The sequence below is a fragment of the Prenolepis imparis genome, unplaced genomic scaffold (assembly GCF_030444845.1).
Source record: "Prenolepis imparis isolate NDT839.2.m4 unplaced genomic scaffold, iyPreImpa1.0 SCAF_6, whole genome shotgun sequence".
Lineage (NCBI taxonomy): Eukaryota > Metazoa > Arthropoda > Insecta > Hymenoptera > Formicidae > Prenolepis > Prenolepis imparis.
In genome coordinates, this window is record NW_028141164.1 from 678,647 (window position 1) to 700,614 (window position 21,968).

The 21,968-nt window shown below is 39.7% G+C and overlaps 4 protein-coding genes across 11 annotated transcripts; 2 read left to right on the plus strand and 2 right to left on the minus strand.

Annotated features, from left to right (window-relative positions):
- Nucleotides 1-288: 288 nt before the first annotated feature.
- Posh (SH3 domain containing ring finger posh) lies at nucleotides 289-6,186 on the minus strand. 6 transcript variants are annotated; one of them, XM_083040869.1, is made up of 13 exons: nucleotides 5,518-6,185; nucleotides 5,280-5,394; nucleotides 5,092-5,190; nucleotides 4,875-5,011; nucleotides 4,676-4,802; nucleotides 4,275-4,598; nucleotides 3,808-4,103; nucleotides 3,371-3,723; nucleotides 3,084-3,289; nucleotides 2,867-3,009; nucleotides 2,239-2,406; nucleotides 1,292-1,423; nucleotides 289-1,102 (listed from the first exon to the last, which is right to left on the minus strand). In XM_083040869.1, the coding sequence occupies exons 1-13, from the start codon at nucleotides 5,994-5,996 to the stop codon at nucleotides 919-921; spliced, it is 2,763 nt and encodes a 920-aa protein (XP_082896995.1). In that variant the 5' UTR covers nucleotides 5,997-6,185; the 3' UTR covers nucleotides 289-918. The 6 variants fall into 6 exon arrangements, with proteins under 6 accessions (XP_082896995.1, XP_082896996.1, XP_082896997.1 ...); XM_083040870.1 differs by having other exon boundaries at nucleotides 1,292-1,405; nucleotides 5,518-6,184; XM_083040871.1 differs by lacking the exon at nucleotides 2,239-2,406.
- Nucleotides 6,187-6,896: 710 nt separating this feature from the next.
- Sstn (stepping stone) lies at nucleotides 6,897-10,689 on the plus strand. 2 transcript variants are annotated; one of them, XM_083040875.1, is made up of 5 exons: nucleotides 6,897-7,453; nucleotides 7,662-7,893; nucleotides 7,987-8,267; nucleotides 8,359-8,662; nucleotides 8,804-10,689. In XM_083040875.1, exons 2-5 carry the CDS (start codon nucleotides 7,890-7,892, stop codon nucleotides 10,615-10,617), a joined length of 2,403 nt encoding a protein of 800 aa, XP_082897001.1. In that variant the 5' UTR covers nucleotides 6,897-7,453; nucleotides 7,662-7,889; the 3' UTR covers nucleotides 10,618-10,689. The 2 variants fall into 2 exon arrangements, with proteins under 2 accessions (XP_082897001.1, XP_082897003.1); XM_083040877.1 differs by having other exon boundaries at nucleotides 6,897-7,207.
- A 132-nt stretch (nucleotides 10,690-10,821) lies between these two features.
- LOC145937675 (uncharacterized) lies at nucleotides 10,822-12,909 on the plus strand. Its single transcript, XM_083040883.1, has 2 exons — nucleotides 10,822-12,526; nucleotides 12,634-12,909. Exons 1-2 carry the CDS (start codon nucleotides 12,306-12,308, stop codon nucleotides 12,866-12,868), a joined length of 456 nt encoding a protein of 151 aa, XP_082897009.1. The 5' UTR covers nucleotides 10,822-12,305; the 3' UTR covers nucleotides 12,869-12,909.
- A 215-nt stretch (nucleotides 12,910-13,124) lies between these two features.
- On the minus strand, nucleotides 13,125-21,557 carry LOC145936981 (uncharacterized). 2 transcript variants are annotated; one of them, XM_083039697.1, is made up of 7 exons: nucleotides 20,800-21,557; nucleotides 16,777-20,387; nucleotides 15,527-16,623; nucleotides 15,155-15,433; nucleotides 14,264-14,989; nucleotides 13,999-14,141; nucleotides 13,125-13,590 (listed from the first exon to the last, which is right to left on the minus strand). In XM_083039697.1, exons 1-6 carry the CDS (start codon nucleotides 21,032-21,034, stop codon nucleotides 14,042-14,044), a joined length of 6,048 nt encoding a protein of 2,015 aa, XP_082895823.1. In that variant the 5' UTR covers nucleotides 21,035-21,557; the 3' UTR covers nucleotides 13,125-13,590; nucleotides 13,999-14,041. The 2 variants fall into 2 exon arrangements, with proteins under 2 accessions (XP_082895823.1, XP_082895822.1); XM_083039696.1 differs by having other exon boundaries at nucleotides 16,777-20,393.
- Nucleotides 21,558-21,968: the final 411 nt, after the last annotated feature.

Below are 21,968 nucleotides of genomic sequence, written 5' to 3' on the forward strand. Positions count from 1 at the left end.
AAAATCAAAAAAGTTGATCAACAATATAAAATCTACAATCTTTTAAATATCTCAGGACACACAGGCCAATACGAGCCGATATAAACACAGATATTTAGATGTTTATAAAAACAAGCCAATTCTTTTCTCACTTATTCCATAATCCTATTTTTTAATGTCATGAATGGCTTTACGTATGTATACTTATTTATACATACATATATTATACAACTCATATATAATCTCTCTTGTACATTATGGACATTTGAAGAGATAGTAATAGAGATAGGTTTTTAAAAATCAATAGCCTTTAAAACAGGAAACTAATATTTTTCCTTAATCTTTGCAAATGGCAGTAACGTCGCGCATAATAATGAATTCATCATTTCATTACATCAGCCTACATTACCCAATGGCAGTATAAGTTTTCCGGTAGTCTCAACGCGCATATATAATACGCGTTCTACTATCCATTGTCTCATTTCATTGCATATTTATACATATAATAGAATACGCATATAATTATTTTGCACTAAAATTGTCCATTATATTCACCGCGTTAATACGTTCCTTAACTTGACATCATGTCAATCGCTTACTACATCCGGCGTATGATAATTCGTCAAGTTCGCGGCGCATAAAGACGATATTGCTTTGTTGCCGATTTTCTCGCCATTGCACGTCCTCGCAATTGTACGATAATTCCAGCGCATATTACATTGCACAGTCTGAAATATATGTATACGCATGCACGTTGATTTAAAGTCGATAATAATTTCTAAAATCCAAGGAAATCGGCAACAAATACAATATAACATGCTATACACGTGAGTTTCGCATTGGGATGCGATTCCTGTCTTCGAATATATAATACGGTACTTACGTAAAAGGCCGACTTTATATACAAGTTTCTAACACTAAGCGACTTTGCGTTGGGTCTCAGAAAGCTTCCACAAAACTTGCCGGAAATAGTCCAGTGCGACCAGTGCGTTGCTGCGTACCCTTGTACCATCCGTCATCACGTTTCTTGTGCACGTATATTATGTCTCCTACGCGGAGCTCCAGCTCAAATTCGCTATTAGGTGGATACGGTACAATACAACGGAATCTGTACACCCGATCGCTGAAATTAAGTACAATTAATTATCGTTAAATGTCTGTTTTTTAATCACTCATCATTAAATAATAAGCAATAAGAATTAAACGTAAAATTAACAAACTTTAACAAAATTAAAGCTAACAAATAGCGAAACGTAATAAATTTTTATATTCGACGATAATCGATGAATCTGAAAAATAAAGTAATTCTCACCGATCGCGTGATGACTGCTGCTTCGTTTGCTTTCCCATTCCAGCGTCTAAAGAGTTACTCTTACGATGATGATTTCCGATAGTGGGACACACCATTGCACCAGATTCACCGGATCTAGATAAGAATAAAGAGCTAATGTAAATAATTACGTTTATTGTTACAATATATGCAAAATTATACAATATACAATAATAAAATATTTTTATGTGAATATAATGTGCGTGAAATACTAACATTATACACTAAACACAAGTTCAAGACAACATACACAAGCACATATATAATAAGTAAATAAAATATATTTAAAATTATGCCATATTCAATATTATCACAATAAATTTTCCAAACATGCAAAATACATCTATATATGTAATCAATCTTTCTTTAATTTTATCTAACTTTTATTTTACTATTTATACATTTTTATAAATGATAAACTTTATCTTGCAAGTATGTTTAAAATCTCTGATATATAAATATATATTATTTATATACTGTTAATTATACAACAATACAAAATAAACTATGTAAAAATAATCTCTCTCTAGAAGTTTCTAGGCTTACCTGAAAATGAAATGCAGTTCTACCACAATCAATTGCAAATGCTAATGTGAAAAATATATAAGTCAGATAGAATTATACAAAATTCTCAAATGCACACATTGACTTATACACAAAGCGTGTCTTTGCCATAAAATTAAGGATTTATTGCTTAAAATAAAAATTTTAACTTTATATAGAATAGAAAGTTTATCACTTGTTGAAAATAACAGTCATCCTATAAACAATACCTTCCATAGAAATATATATCAAGTATTTAATTATGTCATAAAATGTATATACTGCATTTCTAATTTCTTCAAAATAAATGTATATTTTTTTGCATTATATGTTTTACAGTTCATTATAGTTTATTTGCTACTTTTGCATCGACGCAAACGACTAACCTCTGAATTAGTGACACTGGTAAGGAGGGTCTCTCTTTGTATTTCAATCTCTGTGAAGATGTGACGTGTCCTTGCACAGAGCCTGGACATAAGCGGTGTTGGCTGTTTGAAGCATTTAATTCCTGTGTAGGTGTCACATGTAGCAACTGACTTGGACAAGATCCCGATCTGCGATTGTCGCCCCATCCCCCAATACAATTTATTAGAGAAACATTTCAAAGCGTGCAGTTTTTGTCATGCTGCGCAAAGCATGATGATAAACGTTTACATTATTCGGGAATGGTTGCTCGCCACTTTTTCTACATATGTGCATAAATATGGCGATGCCGATCATGCAACGATTTTAGCAACAAAAATAAGTAGCGTTTTTGCTTAAACATTAAAACACTTTGACAAAACATTCGTTATGCACGCAAGTACATGTAAAAATTGTGCAATAATGTGAAAACATTATTCTCGTCATGCGGAAATTAGCATGGACTATACACGTTTTTAAATTTAAATCAATTATAACAGAACGTGCAAATTAAAGATTAACTTTTGTTGTTCTCGACCAAATTATAATACATTAAATTATGTGCATAGACGTATAAATTCGATAAATTCGAGATAATTCGAAATTACTCACCGAACGTGCATCGGATTGACGGAATTACCGTCGTCGAATACAGGATTATCCATCGAATATGTCGCTGGTGGAGGTGATTTGGACTTTTTAATATTGGTCAAGCGCCGCATCAAGGAGACACATTTATCCTTTTTTTCCTTTGGCTGTAATTTACAATATATATGGGTAATATTGTGACATTGTCAGAACAATACTGTTTCTCAAGGAAATAAAATACCTTTTCTGTAGTTCTGTACGCAACCGCGGTTGCATTCGAGGATGCGGTAGCTGCTATACGCAGAGTACTGTTCGGACTTCTATTCATATCGCTCGCGGAAGAGGAAGAAGCGGAGACGGTAGCGCTGCTACAGCCATTATTAGCGCTGTTGAGACCCACAGGCGGTTGTAGCGACGAAGAGACCGTGATTTGTTTGCCAGGCGAAGCTGGAAGGATATAATATGATGATACGTCGCGAAGAGAGGATTTTTTTTATTCACGACAGTATATCCTCGCAAAATACATACGGATATTTGAGGTCATCACTACGCTGCTGTGACTGCGTCCGATCGGATTGGCGATCGCATTTTGGTCATTGTGTCGCGGCGGACTAGTTTCCTGATTCGATCCTTGACTCGGCTGACCAGCGCTGCCGTGCCAGGATGAAGATACGGTCGTCGAAGAGGGACTGATGGCGCGTGGCGGTAATTCAGGCGGCGGCAGTGCGCGAGGATTGTACGAGGGTTGCGGCGCGGAACCTTTGCTCTTCGTGTACGTTACGGCCAAGCGTGACTCGGCGTTCGATACTGCATTTGATAATGGAGAAACTTGATGTTGGCTCGGGGAGTTTGGCGATCCGCGGCACAGTCCGCGTTGACACCTGCAATCGGATATCGAAAGTTTGATACACGGTTATACTATAGATGCGTTTGCGATACAAAGAATGGGAAAGAAATAAACTTACTTGGCGGGTGCAACGTAATTTCCAGGGAAGACTCCGCATTTCTGGGTACGATTGGACGTTCCTTTGAACCATCCGTCTTGACAGCGTTCCGTCACCATATAAATCCCGCCCTTCCGCAACTCGAGCTCGTCCGCTTTCTGAGGCTTGTAAGGATAAAGCGCTATGTACGCCGCGGGTAAATGCGTCGCGCCAGATACGCTGGAAGTCTGATTAGCGGGTGCACTTTGCTGGGCAAGAACGAGGTCGCTGCTACCGCTTCGTCTGTGTCGAAGATTGTGATCTGTACAACTATTGATCTAGAAAAGAAAGAAATTTATTTAACATAAAACTCTTATCGAAAAAAAGAAAAAGAAAGAAAACAATGAAATCCAAAAAGATAATCATATATTGAGGTAATTACATCAAGGTAATTGAATTCATATATGAAATTGTTCATACATAAATTCAGACAGAAAATGTTTTCTTACTTGTAAGGAGGAAAACGATTCATTGCCTCCACCATTATTGGCGTTATTAGGAGCACTGTCTACTGGAGGACTAAGTATCTCAGCGCTATGCCTATGATGAGGATGAGCATGATGACCTGTATTGACGGCAGTGAAACTATGACGTTTAACGTTATGTCTATTCCCAACCGCGGGCGGTGATGTCGCGGGACTGCCAGGGCTGCTTGGAGCAGTACTGGAACTGCTGGACGTAGTCGAGCTATTGGGTGTGTTTGGAGTAGTGGTTGTAGAGCTGCCGCCAGACGAGACATTTGAGACAGAATCGGATACTGGTAACGCAGCATTCTGTACGATACAAAATACATTTACCGAGATGTATCTCAGCATAACTTAATTCAAAATATTACAACGTTTTAACTTACTTGTACCAGTTGCGAGCGAGATTGGCTGGTTGTTTGCACATTACGCGTATGATCGGTTGGTATTAACGGTGTAGTTTCTTCGTTCGTTGGAGTTGGCGGAGCTAATCTCGACGGTCCTGGCTGTACACTGATTAAATGACTATATTTATTAAATATACATTCAAAATACAATACTATATCAATTAATTATTCTACTTACTTAGTGGAAAGTTTCATCAGAGCTCTGGCGACACTGTTCAGCTCTACAAAAGCTAACGGAAAGATGCCGATTCTATCCAAGAGTTTACCCTCTGCCCAATTTTCGTCTACTCTTCTGATAACACTGATAACTTCTCCCTGAAAATATACAACATATTTTCTATGTACATATGTAATAGAAAACTGCAAGATATTTAAGAAACATGATGCAAAAATACCTTGTTAAAGGTCAGACAGCCATCTTCATCGTCGTTTGTCATTCTAAAATCATATAGCGCTTTACATTGAGGTACATGTGGCGTCAAAGGTGTCATCACCTGCAAGTCACATAAGACAAGACAAATCGCTATAAACTGAAGTAACAATAGCAAACAGAGAATAGAAAAGAGTATTTTGCGACTCATACCTGAACGTAAGAGAGCGGAAAGACACCGTGATTATTGCCGCACTCCCCAAAGTACCAATTCTTATCGATCTTCTTTCGAAGAATGACTATGTCACCCTTCTTGAAACTCAAATCGCTAAAAGAATAAGTAACGCTAGAATAGTAATATGTATTATAAGTGCAAATATTGAAGTAAATTACAGATACATAGGCATACATATATATCGAGCAAGAAAAGCAGAAAAATATCAATACGTACCCTGCCTCCTTGGAAACATAATCGTAGATCGCCCTTCCGTATGCCTGATTGTGCAGGTGTACCTGCTTGGCGGCGGCATTAGAGTGTCGTATCGCCGGTTCGGAAGCGATGGCGACGGCGGGGGCGAGATTGGCGGTGACTATGGGCGCCGGGGCGACCTGGTGGCCGCCGAAGAGGCGTTGCGGCACGGCGGTGCCGCCGGAAGACCTCGACAACGCGGACTTGGTTTGGTTCTTCGGCGCGGCGTTGCGCATCCCCTCGAGGATGCGCATCAGCAACACGTTCGGGGGCAGCTCGTCCACCTTCGCGTCCACGAGGACTCGGCATTCCGGGCAACGTAGCTCACGATGAGTGCTCACGATCTCCTCCAGGCACTTTTTGCAAAACGTGTGCTGACACGGCAATACCTTGCTGGAGGTGTCGAGTCGTTCCAAGCACACCGAGCACTCCAACAAGTCGTTCAGCATACACTCGTCCATGGCGATGACTATGGATCGTCGACCTCGTTCACCCACCTACCCGATGATCCGTCTAGTCCGTCTACCTATCCGTCTACCAACTCCGGATGCCTCGTCGCTGCAGAAACGTACTCCCTCCCCCACATCTAATACTCCAGTTTCTCTCTCTCTCTCTCTCTTTCCTGCCGCTCCACGCCTTCCGGCGATCTCTCTCTCTCTCTCTCTCTCGCGATCTCTCTCTCTCTCTCTCTCTCTCTCTCTCTCACTCACTCTCTCTCTCTCTCTTTCTCTCACACGCGATCCACCGTTGCACTCTCGTTCTCGCGTTCTTGCAGTTCCGGTACCGTGCGGTTCTGCGAGTGCAAAAATTCAATTCGTTTTTATCCTTCCCTCTCGCGCTCGCTCTCTCCCTCTCACTTTTTCTTCGCGTCCTTCGCGCTCGTTCGATTCGAACGACACGAGGGAAGAAGCGCGCTTACTCGCTCGGCCAACCGATGACTTGAAACACGTCTCGGCTGTCGCTCGGCGACACAGCCTCTCGCGCATCGCAGCCACATCGATCAATCGCGCACGTCGATTCCGAACATATATATATTCCGCGACGTCGACGACGACGACGTCTTCGGCGACGTCGTCGTCGCTGTTGTTGTTGTTGTTATTCCGATCCGATCGTTGACCACCGTTGACTCTCCCGTTCGTTCGAGCGCGTCGTTTCCGCCTCTCGACACGCTTTTAAAAAGTCATCATCCGCGCACGAAGGATGTATCGTACAACACCCGATATTGTTACCCGCGCCGTTCAATTTTTCCCAGCGTTTCTTGGTGATAAGATTTTTACACGTAAACAAAGAAGTGAAGAATATTATTTATAAAGAAAATCTTATAAAAATGATGAAAAATTATGGAAAATGGTTTCCGAAGCAGTTGCAGCGCCAAGTAGACCATATTCAGATACTTGCTGATTCGTATGATGCATATGAAGCGATAGAATATCTATAATATACGTGACGCGAACTATAGATTTTCTATCCTATGGCGGAGGGTCGATTAACCAATCAGGAGAAAGAATTCTAACCTTTCGCCCCGCCCCTCTTTACTTCTCGGCGACTGACGCTCCGTCTATGTATTTTCTATGTCTATGGCGCATATTTTTGCGCGCATGCGCACTCCGTTTTAACCGAACGCTCATCAAAGGGTCCGACAGGGTGCAGCTGCAGCTTACGCTGAGAAAAAGTTCGTAGCGTGCTTGTAGTAAAAATAGATAAGTGTTTATACAGCAAGAAAAAAAATACGTGACTCTAATTTGCAAAGTTCAAGTTAAATATATTCTTCGATTGTTCTTCTTTTTATGGATATATACGCTGTCACATCTTTGAAGGCTAGATATATAAAGTGTTGTTACTTTTTTAATAAGTAAAGTTAAGAAGAAAGGCTCTAAGAAGGAAGATAATTCTTGGCGTCAGTTATGTTAAGTTATGGGTAAATGTTTAGTTTGATTCTTTATACTTAAATTTTGATAAAAATAAAGTTGACCTAATTGTTAAATTTTGTGTAAAATTGCAATATTCAAGCTATATTTATCAATCACAAATGACTGACATCTTTACAAACTGATGAATTAATCAACACATTTTACAGACTGCAATGCTTAATCCTGAGTATTAAGGAAATTTTCGTTATATTGCAGAAAATTCTGGTGCACTATGGTGATTTTTATTGACTACTGAGTTTGTTTATGTATGAAGAAAGCATGCTTGATTTTTTTCAAGAATTAAAAATCCTCTTTCCATATACTTCAATCGTTAAGTCGCAAAATGGCATTATAATTTAGGATATGCCGTTATCAAAACACATTCATCAAAGCATACGAAGAGATTGTAATAGCTGACCCATTTGTTTTATCTTATCCAATAATATGGGTGAGTATAACACAATATAACCAATGATAACTATCCAACATTGTCTTTGGTAACTGAGAACAATACTGAAATTATTCTTTGACACATTTTTAGTGATGGCAGGAAACGAAAATGCGTCAAGTGCCTTGGCAGATGACGCATTATCCGCAAGACTACAATGGCTACGTCAACGCCGAGAGGCCCTACAAGAGAAACTTGCACAAAAAAATAATGAATTGAAAAACTTGTGCGTGGAAGAGGCAGAGATAACGGGAGTTTTACCTCCAGAAATACCTCTGGAACCTGGAGAAAGTCCTCCAACTTTTCATAAGAAAGTGGGTGTTACACTTATATATCCACAAAAATCAGTTAACGTACTGAAGGCAGCCGATGTTGTAAGATTTTTTGTAAAATTTATATATATATATATAACTTGTATAATGATTGATAAATATGTTACATTGGTTATTGTTTATTCATTTATAGGAAGAGTCAGAATTGGAATTGGAAAAGCAGGTACAACTCGGAATTGTGGAAACTGCATTGAGTATTGTTAATGATACTACAGAGAGCAAGGCTACACGACGCAAGCACAGACTTGCTTATCAGCAAAGTCAGCGACGACTTCAAGAATTAGAGACGGAATTGAACTTCATAAGGCAGAGCCGTGGAAAAGCCCATCGATCGACGCAATTATCGACTCATACGGCAAATTATAATACGCAACCACAATCGCACATTAACGTAAAACACAGGACAAAGAAACCACGACCACCGCTAGATAGTACAGGTAATTTTAAACCACTAATTAAATTTTTTTAATGTTACTTTTTAAATAATGACACTTTTTGAAATAATGTTAATTAGCATTTTTTGTTAGTTAAATAATGACACTATAACGAATAATGTGACACATAATCATGTATAACAGGAAACGAAGTAACTACTCCAAAATCTGCTGGAAGAGGTGTACTCCATGAACCTGGTATTAGTCTGAGTCCTTTGGTAGCTGAAGACAAATGTATTTTAGACAAACCAAATACATATTCCGGACATGGTTACGAAGAGCAATCGAATATACCAAATATCTACAATCATCATCACAGTGGTACTTATCCCGGTGTGAGCCCTGTGGACCATCCAAACATTAAGATCGTCGAGCATGATCACAACGATAATCACAACGTCTATATTTTGCCGGATCAATACCGCGCTCGTACATATTCTCACGGAAGCAGCGGATCTCGGGGTCACTATCCGGACACCGAGAGAACTTATCGACCTTACGTGCCGAATACCTACACGGAGGACGAGCGTCAAATGCGATATCGACAATTTCAGCATCTGCAAAAGCAACAGCAGCTGCAGGAGAGCCACAGGTCGCAGTATACGGGTTCCATCGAGTATAAGCACCTGGATAACGCAGATATCGTACGGAGAACGAGCCAGGGGACCTACGACAGAGACTTTCGCGCGTCACATTATACGCCTGTCACCGATTATCAGATGTATTATAAAAATAGTGCGCAATCTCAGCAGTCTTTACCGAGGCGAGATCGCGATTCGTCTTCGTCCGGGGGCAAGAATGTCCCGCGACACATTACAATCAGCAGTGCATCGATGGAGGCGCAAATGCTGTCCGGCTACTGGGTGCGTCACAACGACGACATTCACTGGGTAAGCGTCGACGAGCCTGATAGGTTCGGCAGTCTGGACCGCAGACGGCGGAATGCTCATCACAACAGCGGTGGCGCGAATTCGGACGTACAATCGCGTTATCGCACGGTCGCCGGGACGGGTGTTAAAGGCTCGCCCGCCGGCAGCAACATCATCGCGTCGCACCACTCTGTTCATCTGTTACCACTGGCCGAGCAACAAATGTCGAACAATCAACCAATGCCCAACAAGATGCTGCTACGTACACAATCTCTAGGAAGCGTCGAGACGTGGCAGTCGAGTTACTCTCACGATTCGCACGATGGCAAGGACACGTCGGCCGCGGAATACGCCAATAATAATAATAATAATAACACTAACGCCAACAACAATCGTAAGAGCCGTCAGAAGGAATGGTACGAAACATCGGTGGATTCGGGAGCGAGCTTGGATCGCAATTTGATTGCCGCTCATAAGAATACGCTCGCTTATCAATCGAGTCCTCCGCCAATTCGCGTCAAGACAGTCAATAACGAAAACGGCAGGAATCAAACGAGCGGTGGGTCGCAGCCTAATATGAGTCCGGTAAATCGTCACAAGAGGGATAAGCCTGAGGAATGTCGGCAACACGCAATACAACAACAACAACAACCGCACGCTCATTACGATCAGTCTGCGACGAGACCGAAAGTCTTGGAGATACCGGCCGAATCGAAACCGTCTCTGGACGTCTGCGACGACGCAATACGACCGTCATTGGGTTCGCCGCAGAACTGCACGGTTGTGCAACCGGGGAAGTATCAGCCGTACAGAGAAGTGACGAAGCCCTTCGAGATGTCGGACTTTTACAAGTATTCGACGAAATTCCGCAAAAGGAACGAAACCGCTACGCAATCTCAAGCCGGAAATGATTCTCCTCTCCAGGAGAATCGTCCCACGGAAATTGGTTCCAGCGATTTGTCCAGGAATCCCAATACCTACAACTTTGGGCAAAACATCGATAACGTTACCGCCAGTCCAGTACAAAGAAGACTCTATCAGCCCGTGCAGCGCATGACTTGCCAACCTTATCTCTCATCGTTGAGATAATAATTGACATAGAGCTTATTTGTGCTGTAACTACTATTAGTTATACACACACGCCTACAACATTTAATCGAAGATAGGCAGGTCCTATTGATAAATATTTCTTCTTTAGTCAATGCACTGATATAAGACATATCTTATATATATAATAAAAATTTATAACAATTTGGTAAATTGACATTGTCACTTTTTTGACTGCAATTAATTATGTTGCATTGATAATAATAAAAATTATTATTGATATACATAAATGATTCTTTTAAAAAAATATCGATCAAAAAGTAAAACAATATTTTTTTAAATGGAGAAAAATTATTGATCGAAAAAGAAACTATGTTATTCTAAAGTTTTGTAATATATATATATTATATATATATATATATATATATATAATATTAAAATTTTACATATACATCTGTATAGTATATATACAATAATGAGTAGAGAAAAAAGTGAAAAATTAGATGGATTATGAAAAATCCCAGTCGATCCCAATGTCGATTACTAATATGGGAACCTAAATAGTGCCTTTTATTAATAGAAATGTCAAGTGGATGATAAGTAATATTACAATGTATTTTGAAATTATATATCTTAAATTGAAATTGATAACTAAAAACTATTCTCTCCACTTGTCGATTTCTATTATATTATATTTATAATTGTGTTCTCGATATTAAATTATACATATATTTTTTCTATAAATAATGTAAATAAGATGAAATTTTTGAGAAATATTGAGAAATAATTTTACGCCACGAAAGATTACTATTAATAAGTTATTACTATTGGTTGTTAGGTGCAGCTCTTTTTGATAATTGATTATTATATTATTAGGCGAAAATATCTATAAATTTGTTACATACAGACTTTGCGCATTCTTAGGGTTTTATAAACTCTATCGATAGTCTCTTATGATTGAAATGTAAAACGCGGTTTTATATAGTTTGAAAGAAATATAACATTTTTAGATAAAAAAAATCATAAGAGTGGACATGTGCTTTTAGTCTTAGGACAATGACAATAATAAAAGAAATATGTGAGTAATCATACATATATAAATTGTTCATATGTTATATATGCGTATATATTATATTTTATCGCTCGGCGTATAATATTTAAAAATAGCATAAATTTTGCTAGATTTGGTTTGCCACAGTGTGTTCGCTGGAAAGTTTAGTTTTACATTTAATTAAGCATAAGTTTAGCTCTCGCATTGAACACGTTAATTATGCATTAGCGCTTATTATCGCATTTGTAATAATATCACAATTGTCTTTTTGGAAAAGCGTTATATATGCTACTGTATAATAATCCATAGTTATTTGAAACGATATAGATTTACTCGATTCACGCATTGAAAAAAAAAATTCCAACATCACACATACACACAGATATAAAAAATAACAAACAGATATAGCCTTATATTAACTGTGATTAATTATATGTTGCGTATTGTGTATATGCTATTTTTATGAAATCTTTTTGTAATGCTTTATACATCAGTTTTTCACGTGTCAATAAAAAATGCTAATTTAATTATATACAATCGCAGTATATACTATATATTTTATAAAGATTTAAACAATTGAAACACAAAGAATATCAAAAAATGGCAGGAGCACTCGACGATTTCCAAAAGTGTTTTAAAATATATAACAAAATTGTGTCAACCTTGTAATACATAATTCATGATCACGTTATTTAAAAAGGAAATGGATGAAAAGGTGGATGATCCATTTCTGGTACGAAATCCTGAAACAAGCCAGAAGACTGATTCAAAGAAGAAAATAACTATTGTCGTGGATGAGGATGATCCATGTCTCAAACGAGAGGATAAAATATCGGAGGAGGATAAAATATCGGAGGAGGAAATGTATGATTTTCGATATAATCCTGGCAACGATCCAAGGTATGTATATACATAATTATACAAAATACATGAAAAATTAATTCAGAGACTGGATATATATCGAGACTGGATATATATCGTGCGTTCTTAATCATGTTTTCAATCAGATTTCAACAGCAAAATCAGACGCAACGATGCTTCGTTATGTATACTGATTTTTATCGATGCGAGCGTATCTTAGGCGAAGGTTCCGAAGCGTGCACGTGGTTCAAGGATGTTTTCACGTCTATCTGTCCAAACGATTGGGTACGACACTGGGATGAACTTAGACTTACAGGCAGATTACCTTGGCACAAATACAAAACACAAGGTGCTTTTCCTGGTAATAAATATGGCGAATAAATACCTTTATCTTTGCATAAAATTAAAAAAATATTGTAATATTTGAGAAATGGAATAATTAAACGATGATGATAATCATTGAAATAATTACAGTTAATTCTAATTATTAAAAATTGTTTCGATATAATTATAATCATTATAATCTTAATATAATAATTAATAATAATTATACTTTAGAGAAAACTTATACAAGAGATAGGAAAATGTGTAATTAAATTAATTTACACTTTAGATATGAAAAAATATTCAATTTTTATTGTACAGATACAAGATTAGTTATATATTATGAGGTAACTTATATATCAAAGTACGAAGTGAGAGTAACTCGTGCAATTGTTCGATGATGATCTGCAATTGCCGGTCTTCTTTTTCAAATATTAATTCTTCTTAGTATGATAAATAGACTCTTCTTTTGTCTTTATCACACTGATTGCTCTTGCAGTTTATAACACTTTTTTTTCTTACAGTTTTAAAAAATATACACTTGTAAAAATTTTCTGAACTTTCAACAAAATATGGCTGCTGCTTCATAGTAGCACAATGAAAAAAAGTCTTACGCATAAAATATAGGATTTTTTTTATAAAACGATAATTTTTTAGGATTGTGCACTAGAGTCTGCCATGGATGAAGACAACTTACCGATCTTCGGGTGTTGCCTCTCCTTAGCTAATGCAATCTCATCTACATCAATATATTTATATTTCCCAGACTTAATCGACACCTGCAAATGCGAAAGCAAAGACATTTGTTTGAAGGAGACAATTAAAGCTACTTTTCACATTACGAGTATTACTAATCTATCGCAATAAAATGTTCAATGAAAAGTATAAAAAGAAATCACATTGTGATGGAATCTTTTGCAATTACAAATTTTACGCGTTTTTTCAAAACTAGAATTTGTTCATAATTCTCTCCCTTAGCTTTATACACGCAGCTCATTATATGTTCTAATTATATATGTCTAAAGTGCATGTTATATATCATTTGTGATTTTAAAAAAATGCAGAATAGTCAAGAAATAAAATTCGCAAGATTATGAATTCAAACATCTTCAATGTTTTCGACGAGCTATTAATTTAAATGTACGATTCGCACATTGACACATTTGACGTTGAAAATTTAGAACCACCTTACGTATATCATGTTGAAAGAATGCATTCAGCAGTATTATTTCAGGTTTGATTCCTCGACTGATGAATGAATTGGCAATCTTCATCTCTGCAAATGCCCATCATTTCGTACGGACACAGGACTCCATGGGGGTTTGTGTTCCTGATAAGAAGAGTAACAGAAACCACACAAAATTGTCATGACTTTTAGCACAGTTTACAGAAAATGGACGATCTATATATATAATATTGCGACAACCCTTACATTTAAGGAGAGAGACCCACCTTGGTATCTTTAAATGCGACAGTATCGATTCATAAGGCGCAATCATCGTCGTCGTCTTCATCGTCGTTGTTGCCGTCGTCGTCTTCATCGTTGTTGTTGCCGTCGTCGTCTTCGTCGTCGTCGATAACGGCGGCGATGACGATGTTTTCTTGTTACTTTGTTCATTGTCTTGACATAAAAAAGGATCTACCGCTAATGATTCTACTAGCTCTGAAGATGTAGAATTATTTGTGCTACAACTTATTTGTGAATGTTTCTTATTTTGTTGTACAGGAGTACTTTGGTATAACTTTGGTTCAGAAGCATCTTGATTAGGAGGTGTAATTTGTTCATCGCTATGAAGCTCTAATCCATTTGTTGAGGTTTCTTTTCTCCCTGTAGGTGTCAATTGATTTGGAAGCGTTTGCGAAAGATTTAACGTAGAAGAGGATTCTGATATAGGTAAATTTTTACCCTCATTACATTGTTTCAAATGACAAGTGTCGTTCTTTGATCCCGCTGCATCAGCTGCATCAGCTGCATCGTTCACTGACTGTTCTTGCAGATTTTTTTCAACGCGTGTGTCCTTAGAAGCTAAAAAGATTTGTCGCAACAAAGTAAAACTGTCAATATAATTTCCAGAGACATCGTTAGGTGGAATCCGCTTCTTTTTAGTAAACTGACGGGTGTGATTAGCAACCTCCTTAAGCTTATCATTCAAAAGTTGACCTCCTGCCTCTGGTAATCTAAAAGAACACACAATTTCCTTTCATAATCAAAATATCTAAAAAAAAAGTTTATTATTTCTTTGTATATATGTAATGTAAGATAATTTAATATAAAAAAAAAAAAAAATCTACATAATGTATAAAAATGTACATGTCATGTTTATCGTTTTTATATTTGCTTACTTGTAGACCTTCCCCACGAGCCGGTTACCTAAAGTCGAACAAATTTTCGATAATTTGAAGCATTCGCGCCGTCCAGCATTGATTTTTTGGCGCGCGGTCGAAACCTTCGGGCCCATACTATTAACGCGATCCCGCTGCAATTGCAATCTCTCCTCGGCAATCTTCAATTGCTCCTTAAGTTTCCTCACTTCGCTGGATAGACTGCTCTGCAGATCCTTCTCCATGTCCCACTGACGAAGATTCCCTGACATTTCCGCCAAATGATCCAAGACCGTATACCTATAAATCACACATATGCATATTTTATCGCGTTTCTATTGTTATCCCTTATTTTCTGTGTATGTGTTTAAATCACTAACAATTAGTAATTACCGTTTCGCAACTAATTTGTGTTCGGTATCTCTCAAATACTGCTCTTGCTCTGTTTTTGGAAGATTCGTTAGAGCATCCAATTTCATCTTAACATCTTTTTTAAGCGCGTCCCAAATATCATCCGTGTTACCTTTATCGTCGACGTTTTCAAAATCAGATTTATGGAAAGCATTATTACTCTTATTTTCCGAAGACGACGTTGAGGTACTACGATTAGATTCTCCTCGACTTTCTGCCTCATATTGGGAAAGCGGCATTGTAGTTTCCATCATGATGTTTTCATGTTCTTGCTTGTTCGTGCTCGAATTGGCGGCGAGGTCTGAAAGCTTTACGGTAGACGCGTTGGAAAACGCGCTAGTGTTGTTACTATTTTCATTGTTTTTATGTCTTTCCTCTAAAATCTCTACAGAAACGTCATGTCCGACTGGCTTCTCACTTTGACCGACGTTCGCCGTAGTATCGGATCGCACAGCTGATCTATCATTTATAGTAACGACTCGCTCGCTTATGTCAGACTTTAATAGAACCTGAACGTAATTACGGTTTATCTCCTCTTTGGTCAACGCTCTCAGAACAGGTCTATTATTCTGTTGCTTATCGTTCGCGGGTTGCTTCTCGCTTAAATCCTCGACCGTTCTGCTTTCCGCCCCGGTGTGATTCGGTGCGATCTCGTTAGTAATGCGGATGCTGAGATTGTTCGGTATCGTTTTCTTAGTTCCTTTAGCTGACGAATTCGCAGAATTAGTATGCTTAACGACGTTCACCGAGGGATTTTTGTTTGCGGGCGCGCGAACATTTGATATTAATGTATTTCTCGCCGCACTGACATTTCTCTTTTTGCTCTCCGCTGGTGATTGTTGAGAATTTTTTCCCGATTCTGTTGATTTATCTGGATTCTGTTTAACGTGCATACTTTTCTTCTCTTCGGATGATTTTTCCAACGGACTCGCTGTCACATTAGTATTTAATAATTTATTGTCACCGCCATTATTATTATCCGCTACCTTCCTCTGTAGTTTTAGCTTCTCGCGCTCTAATATTTGCTGCTTCAAACGACGATATTCCTCTTGTTGCGATGCAGGAAGATGTTTCACGGCCTGCAACAAAGTAGAAAAGCCTGCAGAATAAAGTAGGCAAGTTTCTGCAAACTTTAATAATAAAAATATATCCAGGTAACGTTAATTTTTTTTTTTTTTTTTTTTTTTCAAATACACATTATTCTTAATCAAATGTAACGTAAAATGCCTCACCAATGGTGTCTGCATGTTAGATGAACCCTTAGTCGTCGGTGGCCCATCTCGTGTTGCCGCAGGTTTGGCCACGGAGGATTGTTCCTGTTCCTTTCTCATGTCGCGCAGAAACTTGTGCAAACTCTGCTCGAAGTCAACACCGATATCCTGCGCCTGATGCTTCTCCATGTCGGAAAGGAGGACAGAGTCCTTGCGTTTCTCACCGTCTGACTCGCTGTCCGTGTCGGACCCTAAGTTTATCACAAATCGCTGTGTATCGGACACGTGCAACGATATCTTGGACGGATTATTAGCGTTTGACCATACGTTCTCGTTAGACTTGGTCGCATCATTATCGAGCTTTCGCAGATTCGATTTTCTCTGCACTATCATGTTCTGATACTTCTTGGCATTGTTCACTACCTTCGTACTCGCAGGAATAACCGATTTTCTCATGACCTTCTTCTGCGGACCTTTTACCGTGTCCACGTTGTTGAGTCTTTTCCTGTTGCCGTTCGCGAGCAGTGAAGTAGGTATGCCATTAATCTTCTTCTCCTCAGTTTCCGATGAACTCGATTTTGTTGATGATGAAACTTTATTGTTCATTGTTGCATTAATTCCTGCGGTGTCTGTTAACATTTTCTCTTTAAGTGTTTGAGCGTCTGTTGCAGTACAATTTGTAACGATCGAACTTGTTGAAGAGCTATCATTAATGTCCGTTAATTTCGTTCGTTTCAAAGAGGCTAGTAAAATGGCCCGCAGTTCATTTTCATCCTCGTCGACGCTCTGTCTCCTGTTATCAACGTCTCCCGCTCTGTTGGACGCATCAGACTCAAGATTGTCGGAATTTATTAACAAACAATGGGATTCGACATATTTTTCTTGCGGACGTTCGGAGGAAGCTGATGACATAGGGGCGAGATCGCTCTTTTCAGCATTTTTATTTTCTGTCTTAATATTATTCAAGCTACCTGATTCCGGACTGTCAACGGCATTTTGCAATTTCGATTCCCCATTCTCCATTAAACTCTCCTGCGCCTTATTGTCATCGTTAATTTCACTTGGACCAGATTCAGCGATTTGTCGTTCCACGGTAGACGAAAGCATAATATTTACATCCTTATTTACAATCAAGTCATTGTTGTTTCGTTTCTCCGCGACTAATTGCATGGTGTTGTCAAGATTCTTGCATCGATCTTTCTTCACGCGTTTCCGTTTTTTACGCGAAGTGATGTCATTGTTCGCAGCTGATGTACGCACCGCGTCAGTGGCTGAACGTTCGATTACCTCGCGATTATCCTTAGAGGGGCCTTTTTGCTCCTCCGACGCGTCGTTCTCCAAATTCTCGTTCATAGAATTATCGAATGCGACTGACGTCGTTAAAATAGGCGCGGATTTCCTTGAAACTCGCAATTTTATGGGTTTGAAGTTACTGCCGCTTTTCGCGCTCTGAGCATCCGTGGCGACGATCACCGGCTGCATCTCGGCGCTCTTGAAACTCGGCTCCGAAACTTGCGTCTCGCATTTCTTCGTGATCGGCAACGGTTGTTGAAGCTGCTTGTTCGACCTCAATATAGGCGCGGGAACCAAGATTTTGTTGATTAAGGTGGGTATCTTATTCGCATCTTTGGTGACGTCCGGCACACCCTGCATGTATAGAGGTTCCTGCAACGTTTTTCCCTCGACAGCTTGGCCTGGCGTTACCTCTTTCGGAATATGATCCGTGGTCGGCAAGTTTTTGTCGTCGACAACAGAAGAACCCAGTGGATCCGTCTCCGTCTCTGGAAGATCGTCGATCGTTACCATCGACTCGTTTGGCGACACTGGCTCGGTATATCCTATAGCGTACATAGGCGAAGGAGATGTAAGAGGACATTCGGGAAGCAGTTTCTGCGCCTCGTAAGTACACTTGTCGTCTCCAAACGTTGACTCCACGTTCGCAAATTCAACGTCGTTGGTAAGTTGCTCTGTAGATTTACTCTGCTGCTGCGTTGTTTTCGAAGCGAAAGAAGTCGGAAGAAGACTAGTTAGAACTGGAATTGGCCGCACATCGGGCACGTGCGTCGACTCGGTGTCCGTCGAAGAAGAATTAACTTGGCAACAAATACCGTCTATCAAGTCGCATACGACACTATCGCCCCGACAGTCCCTGAGGTGGCCAGATAATTCTCCCGGCTCGTCATTCAAGTCCGAACCGATGAAGATCTCGGTGCATTGCTGCGACGGCGAGTACGCGTAATATTGCGACGCTTCGTAACTATGAGGCGTTAAGTAAGGATTATCGTAACATGACGCGATGCTTGTGGGCAGCAATGGCACGTCTTCGACCCGCTTGGCTTCGAAGATCGGGGATTTATTATTAGTCTCATTTACATTGATAAACGACACGTCGGACGGTTCGAGGCCGAGCAACGATGTATCGATAGGCACGTGCGTGGTGATCTTATCGGTAGGCGAATACGGCAACGCTCCCTGTTTCTCGCCCTCGACGTCCGAATCCAGTTCCATGTCTTCGATGCGATTGCTGTCGCACAACGGCGTGCACGGGGGGGTCGCGAACCCCTTTAGCAGCTCGCCAGGTACGGGTATGTCGTCGAGGAAGCTCTGATTAAACGGACTCTCGCTGCGAGAAGGCTTCTTGTTCGTTCTGATGCCACGGCGAACCCGGTTCTGATGCTTCTTCATGACCGCCGAACGAAGAGCGATCATGCGCAGCTCCAACGCCTCTTCGTCCTGATCGTCGTTCCTTGCGGCAGGTTTCCTCTCCGACTTCACATCTGTTGGGCCATGATCCGATGATCTATTAGATTTCTTCTGTTTGGTCTCTAATGCCTTTTGTCGAAGTAACGCCAAATCTTCCTCGTCATCGGCGTCGTTGACAGTGTCAGGTTGAACAATCGTTTTCTCCTTAAAACGCATCGCACTGTCACTGCTATTGGAATGTTTCTTGATCATGTTTGACAGTTTCTCTTTCAAGGACGATTGATGTTCCTTGCTCCGATCGACACTCGACTCCGACGTGAGAACACCCATCGAATCCAGATGCTTTACTTTTTTCAATAATTTTGTCACGTCGCCGTGTCTGTTGACGTAAGAACGAGCAGAAGGCGATGAAGTTAGCCTCGACGGTCTTCTGGTTGTCCTGACAGGCGGTGAACGATGCGGTGATTTCCGAGATTTCGGCGATCTGAGCCTTCGCGGAGATTTCCTCAATATTGGCGACCTGACGCGATTCAACGGAGATCGAGACGAACGAATGGGCGATCGAGTCTTTACGGGTGACCTGTGTCTTCGAATCGGCGATCTCGAGATCACTCTCGATCTGCCGCTTCTGCGAACCGGACTCGATTCTCTGTAATGTGTTTTCAGCGTACCAAATTCTGTTATAGGTAAATCAACAGAGTTCGGAGAGATCAAGTCGTCGATGGTTATAATGTCGTAGTTCTTTTTCTTTCTCTTTTTCTTTTTTATTCTAGCTTTTGACCGATTAGACGTGTCCGTGAGACCGACAATCTCCATATCGCTGTCGCTCGAAATAGGCACTAGGTCGTCGTTCTTCTCTTGTAAAGTCGACGTCACATGTTTTGCAGATCCCGCTTCTCTGACACGATGACGGTTTTCCTTTCCTTTGTCTGGATCTTATAAAATAACATCAACTTCTACTTGATTACAACAATATATATATATCAATAGCAATATATCTAATTATTCTGTCTTAATTCTTTATATTTGTCTATTGAGAAACATATCTTTTGTTATATTTTTTAAATTATAAGATTTTTTTTCACACAAAGACTACAGACTACTGTATCAATAATAATCAAAGAAAATTATTGAAAACACACCGACTTTAGAACTCATTGCTTCTTTATTATGTTATATGTATCTAGAAAATATATACAAATGTTTCCCCCAAGGGTCTCAACAAATAACATCGATAAAATGTATAAAGGGGAGAAATAATTGTATACAGTGCCTAAATGAAACACATATATATCATAAACTGTATATCTTGAACAAAAGATGTGATCTAGCAAATTTTACCTCTCCTGTTCTTAGAGTGACACATGATGGTGCACCAGGATGCGCATTCGCCCCATGATTTGCAATCTAGACACGGTCCTCGTGTCCTGGTGAAGGTACCATAGTTACAGGTCAGATGGCCTATTCCGCCCTCCTCGGATGAACTGACGTCCTCCAACGAGATCTCACCTTCCTCCTTCTCGTCGTCGAGGATGTCTATTGTCTCCATGCAGCCGCTCGAGAGATCGCTCGCCATTTTTTTTTTTTTTTTTTTTTTTTTCTAAACTTACCCGGCGGCGGTTTTACGTTTTCTTTCTCCCGATCTCAAAGCGAAGCGTGACGATATTCCAATAATCCGTCACGGGGCACGGTGATTCACTTCTTTAAAGACTTGAGGTTAGTTTTGCGAAGCACTGTATCGAGAATTAATGAATGAGGCAACCTGTCCCGATAGATAGCTAAAGATATTCACAGCGGTGGAGAGGAAAATCACGGGGGAATCATATCCTATCTGACCTTCGCAGGAATCTTGTGTCGCGCAGAAAAAATTGTTTTCGTGTATGGGGGAGAAAAAAAAAAAAAAGAAACGTCCGACATTCCGGGGAGAATGAGGATTTAATAAACGCTGATGTACGCGATTAATTACCGTGTCAGCATTAAGCAATCGTAACCTTGATTAAATACCTTGACCCCCGCTCAATCCCGCTGTCGACCGATCAACGTCCAAGTCCAACTGATCGACTCGACGACAAGTACAGGACAACAGCGGCCATATTGCATTACCAATCATCTTTGTTTATGTATGCGCAATCATATTTGTCATACGTGGCCATATGAGCGTGCGCTGATCGGTTGCCGGCTAGAGAATTCCTAGAGTTGTCCAAGTTTCTTGCGACGTCAGCCAATCAAATCTGACCGAGTTATGACAATGTAACGAAATCCTAAAGGCTGGTTTATAGAGGCCGTAAACATTTTCCGTAACCGTAAATTTAAGGATTCAACCAATCGCGTTGCTTGATTCGGCAACGTGATTGGTTGAATCCTTAAATTTGCGTGATTGGTTGAATCCTTAAGCCTAGTCTACAATAGAGTCGTAAGGTCGTAAACGTAAGAAATTGACCAATCACAGTTGAATTCGAGGAGAATAATCGATTGTGATTGGTCAATTTCTTACGTTTACGACCTTACGA